Here is an 11,188-nt window from a genome sequence, read left to right as displayed (position 1 = left end):
AGGACAAAATGAGTTCCTTGATGGGGAGGCCGTGGCCTTTAGTGCACATTGACCCCCTCCCACCCCTCCCCCTACGTCCTGGCTCCACCCTTTCCAAGCACCAGGGCTCAGATGCTATAATTTGCCAGAATCTGGTATGTGAGAGGACAGTGCAAGAGGGCCCTAGGGGGTGGGGGCACTTGCAGTGCCTTCAGCTGGACCTTAGGCCCTTTCCCCTGTGGCAGCAGGAGGTGGCCCTGCAGGCCAGGCTCTGTCCTCATGTGCCCCTTCGCTTCTCTAGCGGGAAGCAGGGGTGCCAGCAGAGACTCTTTGGTGCAAACCTCCTCCAGCCCAGGCCCAGCATAGGTCAGGGCTCCCTATCCCACTCCTGTGCCCCACGCTCGTGGTCCCCACACAGCAGGGCTGTTGGGGGCCGGGGGCTGCAGTGGGTATCCAGACTGGGGCCTCCGCAGGAGGAGCAGGCAAAGGCTTGCAGGTGGGAGGCAGGCGGAAGGGGGTGGGGAAGGTGGAGGGAGACGCCGGGCAGGCCGCGGCCCCTCCCCGCTCCCTCCCTGCGCGCCGCCGGCGACAGTGCCCCTCCTGGGCAGGGGGCGGAGAAGACGGCGACGGGAGGGGAGGAGGCGGCGGCGGAGGCGGGATTTGGAGTTTCCCTCCGCAGCAGCGGCGGCGGCGGCCCCTCGGCTCCAGGCGAGGCCGCCGCCCGAGGCTCCGGTGGCGCTCGGCGGCAGTGGCGGTGGCGCTTCCCGCCGCCGGGGCTTCGGAAACTTCCCGGCCGCCACGCGCGGAGCCGGCGCTGGAAGCCCAGCCGAACGGAGGTGAGCAGAGGTGAGCGGAGCACGCGGCGCCGGGCCACCCACCCCACCCCACCCCCACCCGGCCGGGCCGCCCTCCGACGTGCGCTCCTCCACCCTGCACCCCCAAAGTCTTGCCAACGCACACCCCACGGGGCCGACGCGCGCGCCCCTGCGAGACCCGCCTGGTCCTGCCACCGCACACCCCCCACATCCCGCCTGTGCGCCTCCCGTGTCCTCAGCCACGCACACCCCCTGCCACTTATGCGCACGCGGACCCAGGTCCCTGCAGTGCAAACAGCAGCCCCTAACCTACCACCCAGCACTGTCCCCAACTCAGGCCAGCACCCATCCCAGACCCTGCCACGCCTCAATACACACCCAGGCACATACATATTCCCCACACATCCCTGCTCTCTGCACTAACACAGCTCCCCTCGCCGTGCCCCCACCATCTCCGACTCCCCATATGCTCATTACAGACACCCCACCCACATTCCCAGCCCAGAGACGCTGCAATCCACCTACCCCAAGCGAAGCCCCAACACTAACCCACACCCCAGGGGCTGACACTCCCCACTTCCCTCAGCCAGGCCCACTCCCCAGCACACACACAGACCCCAACACGTATGCACACCTGCTGGATTCCCGCTCTCCAGCACCCCGCCCAGCCCCCCGTCACAAATAGCCCTCAACAGCCCCCAGCACATCCCCAGTCCCTCCCACCACCACCCCCAACACCTGGCACGCGGGCTCTAGAGGCTGCAGCATTTGGTGACATCCCTGCCAAGCGCCTCTGACTTGCCTTCGGAGGCGGCTTGCCATCCTGAGGGCCCCCAGGTGCCTCCCTAAACAGACTTTGAGTCTCCCCAGCGACTGGTTTGGCCTCTTCCCTAAGAGATAAAGAAGGCACTGGGGGCGCAAGGTACCGTGCTTAGATATGCGGGCGCCGGTGGGGGTCCGGGAGGAGGAAACGAGAGGCAGGCATTGATATGGACGCAGTGCACGTAGTAGGTCGGTTCCGCGAAGACAGGAATTCACGCAGTGCGTGTGTGTCTGCGTGTGTGTTGGGGGGAGTAATAAGTGTGCACGTGTGCTTGTGCGTGGGGGGCGGGCAGTGTGCAACCCGCTGAGAGAAAAGGCAGGAGCAGCACCCGCCTCGTGCAACAATTGGTTTCATTCATTCACGCCGCCTTTATTAATGAGCATTTCTTCCCTGAGCGCTAGGCTGGTGCCAGGCCCGGCACTGGGGGGCAGGGGCCAGCTTGGGGCCAGGCACACCCCACTCCTGCCTTGGAGGAACTCCCAGTCCCACGAGGTGACCGACCAGGAAAAGCAGAAAGCCATCCCCAGCGGAAAGTGTATTTGGTGGAAAAGACACTGGATTTGGCAGGAACACTGTCGCTGGGAGTTGTGCTCCCGGCCATGTGACCGGGCCGCCACAGCCGAAATCCTGCCACTGGGCCCGGCGGGAACCGGGCATTTCGGAATGGGGGGATGAAAGGGGAGGCGGGACGTCGCATTCCGGAGGCTCTGGGGACCAGAGGGCACACGCGGCACGAGGGGCCTACTGGCTGCAACGTCCCGAGGCCTCCAAGGGGCAGTGGCCGGGCGGGGCGGGGCGAGGCGGAGGCCAGGGGTGCCCAAGGGCTGGGGCTGCGGGCAAAGCGCCCACCCTGCGGAGAGCTGGCGGAGGGGGCCTGAGAGGCCCAGGCACGCAGCCCGCCTCCCCCTGCCCAGCCCATGGAGGGAGCAGGCTGGGGCAGGGTGGGCGCCCCGAGTGGGCGCGGGAGTAGGCACTGCGGGGGGCCCGAGTGGGGGGCCGCCCGGAGAGGGTCGGGGGAAGGGGTCTTGGCTGCGCTCAGCCCTGCAGTGCGGAGGTGGCAACAGGTTCCAGTCGGTCCTGCTGCTGGCGCAGCGGGCACTGCTGGCGCCGGGCACAGAGCACTCGCTTTCCCGGTTGGAGGGCTTGCCAGCAGGATTGGGAGCGAGGTGCAGGGGAGCCACTCTCAGGCGTTGGGAGACAAATGCCCCGTCACCACCCACCCTGGTGGGGGGGGGCGCGGGATGTGCTTGGAGCCCAGCTTCCTCTCCCTTCACCATCGCAGAAGCTGCCTCCCTCCTCGTCATCTTCCCAGCCAGGCTCCCGCCACCTCCTCCAGGAGGCCCTCTGCACAAGCATGCCTGGGCATCTCAGGACCTCCTACCTCCTTGGGGGTCAACAATCCTCTCTCCAACCACATAAAAGCATGGGTGGGGGCATGTGTCTCTCTTCCTCCCTGTCAGATGCCCCCCCACACACACACACACACACTGCCTACAACACAGCCAAACCAGGCACCCTAGGCTGGCACATGGCAGAACCTCTTGGTGCCTTCAGCCCCTGAACACCCCGGGGTTCCACCCACAGGTGCATTGGGCCTGGACGGAGCCCCCAGGCTTGGGGCCCTTGACCAGGTGGCAGCCTATCTCTGCCTCTGGAAGCGAGGATGGAGGGATAGGAGACCCTAGAAGACAGATTTCCTGCCTAAGAGGATGTGGACAGAGGGACTGGGCCCTGCTCTGACCCCCACCGCCAACCCAGCTTCCAAACTTCGGTTCTTGGGCATTGCGGCCTCAGAGAACTGAGGTCCGGAGCACAGAGGAGGGAGACCACAAGCTGGCCCAGTGGATGGACAAAGGCTACCTGGGGGTGAGGGGTGAAGAAAGAGCAGAATGTGGACAGGATGCAGAGGAGGGAGGCCTGGGCTGAGGGAAGGGGGACACAACCCAGCTGCCTGGGGCCCCTGGATGCTGGTGGTGGGACTCAATCCAGAGCCTTGGACATGGTGGGCTATGGCCAGAGATTAGACCCTGGCTGGTGACCCACTGGGCCAGGGAGGGAGGAAGGGGGAGAGGGGTGACTAGAGGCTCCTTTGAGGTAGCCCAGCTCTCCCCAACATTACTTCCTGAGTTTTCTCATCTTACTTTGATCTGAGAGGAGTCCAGTAGCTGCCCTAAACTTGACCAACCTAAATGTTGGCCTTCCAGTGGCTTGAACCGTCCACTCCACATGGCCTGTGGCGCCCGTCCTATGCACAGAGCTCTGCCTTTAAAAAAAAATAAATATATATATATATATATATATATATATATATATATATATATATATATATATTGATTTCAGAGAGAAAGGGAGAGGGAGAGGGAGAGAGAAACATCAATGATGAGAGAATCATGGATCAGCTGCCTCCCGCACGCTCCACACTGGGGATCAAGCCTGCAACCCTGGCATGTGCCCTGACTGGGAATCGAACTGTGACCTCTTGGTTCATAGGTCGATGCTCAACCACTGAGCCACGCTGGCCAGGCTAGCTTGGCCTTCTTTTACTTAGTTCCTTAGGGTCGATTCCCAAACGTGGCCAGAGTATGAATTTCCTTCTAGCTCTGGATGCATATTACCAAATTAATTTCCAAAAGGGCCAACAGAATCCTCCAGAAGCAGCAACAGAGCAGCAGGCCGGTTTCACAGCACCCTTGCCAGCACTGGGTGTTCTCATTTCGAGAACATTTCACTAATGTAATAAGTGCGAAGTGTTACCTTGTTTTCTGTTGTTACCTTGGTTTTTTCATTTGGTTTCCTTCCGTGCCTGAGGTTGAACCTTCCCCCGAGCCTCTTGTAACCAGTTGGGTTCCCTCCTTCCTGCAGTCTTTTCTGGTGGCCTGTTGCCCATTTATCTCTCGGAGTCTTAACCTTTTGATCAATTTGTATGAGTTTTATCTTTGTTGTACATTTCCCCTCAACTCAGCTATTTGCTTCAGACGGGTTTTAAGCAGAGAAGGGACATAGAACCAGACTTTTCAGAAACCTTCCCCACCTCGTTTCATTGTCTCAGTACTTATCACACGTGGTATTATCGTGCTTGGTCCCCTATTACCTATGGACCTGTCCCCCTAGCCTGGGAGCTCTGTGCAAGCTGAGACCCCGTGTGTCCGCCTGGTCATCATCCTGTGTGCACGGAAGGAATGGAGGTCAGTGGCCTTTGCTGAACGAATGTTCTAGTGCAGGGCAGGAAGAGGGTGGCTGAGATAAAAAGACCTGGAGGCAGGGACAGAGCTTTGCAAGCTGTGACGGTGACCCGGTCAAGAGCCGGCAAGCGCAAACCCTTGGCCAGAGCCAGGCAGAGAGGAGAGTACAGATGTGAGACCTTAAGTAGAAATTATTCACTCTTGACTAGGTGGGAGGCAGAGGGAGAGGCTGGGTGACTCCCAGAATCGGTAACATGATAAGACCAGAGCGCTACAGTTGGGAGCTGGGAGCTCCTGGGTGCCTTTGGCCAGGCCTGTGTGAAGGAATGAGGGTGCCCAGAGGCTGGCTGACCTCTGCCTGTCGGGCCCTCCCCCCAGCCTTGGGCAGGGTTCTGGGCCAGGAAGCAGCAATGGGTTTCTGGTCCCTGTTTCCTCCTCCCATGATTTCAGTGACACCCCACGGTAGCCCAAGTGGTGGCTCTGGTGAGCCCACTATATAGATGGGGCCACGGAAGTCCAGTCAGGGGGACATGATGGTCCAGGGTCGCCAAGTGAGTAGGCAACCTCTGGTGCAGGGGCACTGGGCTCTTGTCCCCACCCCTCCCCCTGCCTCCAGGGGGCCTGACTGGCGCCGGCCAGGGGAGCTGTGGCTGGCCCCCTGCAGGGCCCCTGACCTGCCCTTGGCCTCTGCCCTGGCCCAGTCCCGCTTGGGTGGAAGTCCCAGCTCAGCGCGCGACTTGCAGGGGGCCCACCCGACTGCTTTCGCCGGCACCCGTTGGCTAGCTCGACCCCTGAGCCCGCCCCCATAGCCCCGCCCCTCCAAACGGTAACTCCTTGTCCAAAGGCAGCCGCTTCCAAGGTGGAAGCCAGGTCCTCTGCTAAGCAGCCAGCGCGCCTGCGGCTCAGGACTTTGCTTCCACGTGCGCGCCTGCTCGGGCCGCACTACCTTCTTCCCAGAGGCCAAGCCCGGGGACACCCTGTCTGAGGACCGCGCTCCGAGTCCCGCGGTGGCCCTGGCCGAGGCATCGGCACAGGGCCACCCGCGGGGGGATCACGACTCAGGTCTCTCTCCTTTTCTTTTCCCGGGACTGGCGGGTGGGAGGCTGGGTGGGTGGGGGGGGGGGAGTACCAGAGCTGGATCGGCTCCGAAAGGGCCATCTCGCCTCCACCCCACCTCTATTCCCTGGGCCCACCTGGCCGTGGGGGAGACCTTGATCTTCAGCCCCTCTCACACGCACGCGCCCCCAAAGTCTGAAGCGCGAACTTGGGGAGTGATTCCGGGCAGGCCGAGAGAGAATCTCAGAAAAAAGGTGTGAAGGAAGGCGGCCGTGCGTGGCTTTGGGACACCCCAGGAGAGGCTGGGAAGGAACCCACGGCTCTCAAAGGGGCCGTGGGATGCCCAGCTCTACTCTTCTGGGGGGGGGGGGGTCTCACACTTCCTTTCTCGGGAGCGGTGAGCGGCGACCGGGCACCCAGGTGGCTGCCTCGGGTGTTCTTTTGGGGCGCACAGTGCCTTCTGCGTGTCCTCACTGTGGGAAGGGCGCGAGCAGAGAGAATCGAGCGGTGGAGGGGTGTCCCTGCGGGTGTCCTGGGCGCCTGCCTTGGGGCACGGGGTTGACTTCACATCTTGACCCCTGGGCTCCTGCCCTATGGCACCCGGGCGGGGAGGACCCCGGCTCACCACGCGTGTCTCCCCTCTCTCCGCAGCGCCAGCGCCAGCGCCAGCGCCAGCGGCCCGACGTGCCAGCAGCCGCGAACCCATGGAGGGTCTGGGCCGCTCGTGCCTGTGGCTGCGCCGGGAGCTCGCGCCCCCGCAGCCGCAGCTGCTGCTCCTGGACTGCCGCAGCCGCGAGATGTACGAGTCGGCGCGCATCGGCGGGGCGCTGAGCGTGGCCCTGCCCGCGCTGCTGCTGCGCCGCCTTCGGCGGGGGAGCCTGTCCGTGCGCGCGCTCCTGCCGGGGCCGCCGCTGCAGCCGCCTCCGCCCGCTCCTGTGCTCCTGTACGACCAGGGCGGGGGTCGGCACCGGCGCGGGGATGCCGAGGCCGAGGCTGAGGCCGAGCCCGAGGCTGAGGAGTGGGAGCCCGAGTCGGTGCTGGGCACCCTGCTCCAGAAGCTGCGGGAGGAAGGCTACCTGGCCTACTACTTACAGGGTAGGTGCGAGCGGGGGCGCGGTGGGCACCAGCCTGGGGCGGGGGAGATCCCGACCCCACCTTCAGAGGGGAGTCACAATTCATTTGCTCTTGAGCGAGCTCCGCTTTTTTTTTTTTTTTGTCTAAAGTGGAGGTGAGAAACCCTCCCCTGAGTGTGACCCTGGGCAAGTCCTTCCCCCTTGGGAGCCTCAGTTTCTGAGTCTGGAAAATGGGTAGAAAGTGGCTGACCTGGCCTGGCTCCCGGCCTTCCTGAGCTAGTAATGCCGCCTACTGCAGCTGCTCAGCCACAGGGCAAGGAGGCCAGCGACACAGGACAAATCCTGCTCTGCAAAGGCAGGAAGGGGGAGAGGGAGAGGGAGAGGGAGAGGGAGAGGGAGAGGGAGAGGGAGAGGGAGAGGAGAGAGAGAGAGAGAGAGAGAGAGAGAGAGAGAGAGAGAAGCAGGGAAGGCAGAAGGAGGCCTGAGAAAGCAGAGACCTCTCCCCCTCTCCCCCGCCCCCCCCCCCAGTCATGGCAGGGCTGGATGGAAGGGAGACAGGCTGATACAAGCCCTTTGGCTCTGTGCCGAGACACACACACACACACACACACACACACACACACTCCAGAGATCCAGGCTAGGGACAGGGCTTCTATGAACCTACAGAACCAGTTGTCCCCACTTCCCCATGGAAAAGGGTCACTGGGGTGTGTTCCCTTGCTCCCTTCAGAATGCACAGGGATATAGAAATCCACAGAATGCTGCATTTCCAGGCCCCCGCCCCAGCCCGGGGACATAGCTCTCTGTAGACCAAGGAAATGCTCACTTCCTGGGACTTTGGGAGTATCCAGGTGGAATGTCCCGCTCTCTCCCGGGCTCCTCTCTTCTTGGGGTCTCATTTCACCCCTGAAGAGAGCACAGAGATGGCTGTGACCTGGCCCCTGCCATCAGGGCACTCCTGGTCGAGCCTGATAGGGAGACACCCAGGCAGAGAACTTATGTGGGAAGCTTTCCTCTTCTGTAACTGATGGCCATAGTTCCCCCCCCCCGCCCCCCCCCGCTTCCCCCCCCCCCCCCCCGGAGGTTAGCAGCGCCTCTAGACTCTACTGAGCCCTGGCGCCAGCCTCGGCTTGGCCCTGGAGGTATGAGATCTTTTTGGGATGGCTGAGCCTGGGCCCAACAGCCACAGTGAGCACTTGCTGTCCAGGAAGTAACCAACAGCATGAGGTGAGGGTGGCTGGGCTGCCCAGAGCGCACCACATGGCAACACCCATCTAGAACAGGCTGCTAGCTTCTGAGTCCCCTTTGGGAACTCAGGAGTCGGGCTCTCTGGGGCTGGTTCCCTGGTCGGGGACCAGATCGGGGACCAGATCGGCAGAAACCTCCTCTCTCCCTCCCAGGTGGCTTCAGCAGATTCCAGGCTGAGTGCCCTCAGCTGTGCGAAAGCAGCCTCAGCAGCCGTGGTGGAGCCAGCATGGCCATGGTGCCCAGTCCAGTGGTGGGACTGGGCAACCTGTGCCTGGGTTCTGACTGCTCCGACGGGGAATCCGAACCTGACCGAGACTCCCTGAGCTGCAGCCTGGATTCCGAGGGTGCCACGCCCCCCCCATCGGGGCTGATACCATCCTTCCCGGTCCAGATCCTGCCCAACCTCTACCTGGGTTGTGCCCGAGATTCGGCCAACGTGGAGAGCCTGGCCAAGCTAGGCATCCGCTACATCCTCAATGTCACCCCCAACCTCCCTAACCTCTTTGAGAAGAATGGCGACTTTCACTACAAGCAGATTCCCATCTCGGACCACTGGAGCCAGAATTTGTCCCAGTTCTTTCCTGAGGCCATCGCATTCATTGGTGAGTCCTCCCTGCCCTCCCCTTTCTCCCTCCTCCACCAGACCTGGCTCCTGGCCTCTCCCATTGCTTGCCCCTCTCCCTCATGAGGGCTCTTCCCGGGCTCAGCTGCCATTCCCAGATCCCAAAGCCAGGATGGCACTTGTGGGGTCAGGCAGCGCTGGGGCCAGGAACTCTCGGGCCAGGCAGGGCTCCCAGGCCAACCTGGTCAGGGCCACCTGGTTTGGAGGGTGGGATGGGGTGGGGGCTGCGAGCACCCCTCCGGAGTGAGGCCTGCCCCTCACTCTGCCCCCCCACTCCGCCCTGCCTAGATGAAGCCTTGGGCCAGAACTGCGGGGTGCTTGTCCACTGCCTGGCGGGCGTCAGCCGCTCCGTCACCGTCACCGTGGCCTACCTCATGCAGAAGCTCCACCTCTCCCTCAACGATGCCTACGACCTGGTCAAGCGCAAGAAGTCCAACATCTCGCCCAACTTCAACTTCATGGGGCAGCTGCTGGACTTCGAGCGCAGCCTGCGGCTGGAGGAGCGTCGTGCCCGCGGGCGGGGCAGCGGGGGGCAGGAGTCCGCCACCTCGGACCCGCCCTCCTTCTTCACCACCCCCACCAGCGACGGGGTCTTCGAGCTCGACCCCACATAGGGCCCCGTCCAGTCCTGTCCCCCAATGGGTGCTCCCGACCACCCATGCGCTGTGGGGGGAGAAGGGGGAGGGAGGGAGGGAGCTTAGCTGTCAGCGGGGGGAGGGGGGAGGGGGGTTGGGGGGGGAGAGCACAATACCTCATGCGGGGGCTGTGGGAAGAGGCAGGCGCTGGGAGCCTCCCCAGGGTGGCCACCCGGAGAGACCCGCCCTGCCCACTTGAAACATCCTCGGGAATCCTATTAAATGTGCCTCTGGGCCGGCTGGGACCACCGGCCTGACCCTCGCCGCTTTGGGGCGGGACCTCGCTCCAGAAACTGCCTCTTCTGCGACTGTTACTTTTTTCTTTGGGGGGGGTAGGGGGTTCCCTTTCCGAGGGACCATTCCCGGTGGCGGCCTGTCCCCTGGCCCGGGCCCCGTGCTTTGCCAGCTCAGCTGGGCCCTGAGCCTCCCTGTGGTTGCCCCCTCAGGAAGGGCGCGTGCCTACTCCGGCCACCTCATTTGCCGCCAGGGACCTGCTCGCAGTCCCATCCCTGTCCCCAAATGGCTGCTTCTGGGGAGGGGCTCGCCACCACCACCAGTGCAGTCACCTCCCAGCTTCTCTGCCCGGGGCTTCCCAGGGGATGCGGCCTCAGAGGTGCAGCGGCCACCCGGCGGCCACGGGGACAGCCCACCTCTGGGTGGCTCCTTGCTGGGCAGCACCGCTGGGGAGATCACCGGCCTGAGAGCCATTGGGAGGGTTCCCAGCCGCACATCTGGCGCCCTGACTGTTTATCCACTTGACATTTGAAAAGATGCTTTTTCTCCTCTTTCCCAGATGTCTTGACGGGATCACTGAGGCTCTTTGTGACTGAGGGTGGTCAGACTGCCACGGGAGAAGATGGGGTCTCAGAGCAAGAGCTGGAGGCGGGGGAGGGGAAGAAGAAGGCCTGAATTTTGATACTGCGGGTCCCACACAGTCACACACACACACACACACACACACACACACACACACACACACACACGGCCATTCATTGCAGACACACCCCTCGCGGGCGGTGGGCAGCGGGCGGCGGCACTTATACACACCCTAACCCTTGGGAACCCACCCCACAGTTGCTTTCTTGAATTGTTCCTGAATAAACGGTTTCTGTAAGATTCTGAACTGAGGGAGGCTGCTTCCTGGGTACCTTGGAGGGTTTGGGGAAGGGCGGAGGGGGGGGGGTGGGGGGGAGGTCTAGGGAGGGGGGAACATACTGGGCCGCTCAGGGACTCAAGCGTCACCCCGCCCCCATGTCATCATTTCCCATCTGGCGCCTGCACTGCCTGTTGGCCCCACCTCTAGCCAGGTCCCCCATTTACTCATGACCCATTGAACCCCTATCTGCCACGTACGGCTAATGACCAGGATGAAGCAGTGAACCAAAGAGGCCTGCCACTTGGAGCCAACTTTGGGAGGGGGAGGGAGGACACTAAACAACAGACCCCATAAATCAGTAAATGGCACCGGGTGTCCAGAGTGGCGGAGATCAGGGGAGCAGGGGCCAGAAGTGACCATGCAGTTGGGCAGCTACGCCCCAAGACTCGGTGCAGGGTCAGAGCCTCAGCAGGAGGGATGGGAGCCACAGAAGGGCCTGAGCTGGGGAGGGACAAGAGCAGACTTGCATATCCCAGCATCTGTCCCTCTGGCTGACAAAGTGTGGAATTTGGATCTAAAAGGCCCAGCCCTAGCCAGTTTGGCTCAGTGGCTAGAAAGTCAGCCCGAGGGCTGAAGGGTCCTGGGTTCCATTCCGGTCA

At 62.7% G+C, this 11,188-nt stretch overlaps 1 protein-coding gene across 3 annotated transcripts; it reads left to right on the top strand.

The window, feature by feature from the left end:
* The first annotated feature begins 640 nt into the window (after positions 1-640).
* On the top strand, positions 641-9,470 carry DUSP9 (dual specificity phosphatase 9). 3 transcript variants are annotated; one of them, XM_036305257.1, is made up of 4 exons: positions 641-815; positions 6,507-6,950; positions 8,329-8,778; positions 9,087-9,470. In XM_036305257.1, the coding sequence occupies exons 2-4, from the start codon at positions 6,560-6,562 to the stop codon at positions 9,410-9,412; spliced, it is 1,167 nt and encodes a 388-aa protein (XP_036161150.1). In that variant the 5' UTR covers positions 641-815; positions 6,507-6,559; the 3' UTR covers positions 9,413-9,470. The 3 variants fall into 3 exon arrangements, with proteins under 3 accessions (XP_036161150.1, XP_036161149.1, XP_036161148.1); XM_036305256.1 differs by having other exon boundaries at positions 641-825; XM_036305255.1 differs by lacking the exon at positions 641-815 and adding an exon at positions 5,660-5,861.
* Positions 9,471-11,188: the final 1,718 nt, after the last annotated feature.

Source organism: Myotis myotis, unplaced genomic scaffold (assembly GCF_014108235.1).
Source record: "Myotis myotis isolate mMyoMyo1 unplaced genomic scaffold, mMyoMyo1.p scaffold_m19_p_4, whole genome shotgun sequence".
Lineage (NCBI taxonomy): Eukaryota > Metazoa > Chordata > Mammalia > Chiroptera > Vespertilionidae > Myotis > Myotis myotis.
The sequence above is the reverse complement of the archived record's forward strand: the minus strand, read 5'-3'. Positions and strand labels throughout refer to the sequence as shown.

Bases quoted from the DNA above. Each gene is read 5' to 3' on its own strand.
- DUSP9 (XM_036305257.1), top strand. From the start codon at position 6,560: ATGGAGGGTCTGGGCCGCTCGTGCCTGTGGCTGCGCCGGGAGCTCGCG. The intron at 6,951-8,328 runs GTAGGTGCGAGC...TCTCCCTCCCAG, and splicing joins CCTGGCCTACTACTTACAGG to GTGGCTTCAGCAGATTCCAG. The intron at 8,779-9,086 runs GTGAGTCCTCCC...CGCCCTGCCTAG, and splicing joins TGAGGCCATCGCATTCATTG to ATGAAGCCTTGGGCCAGAAC.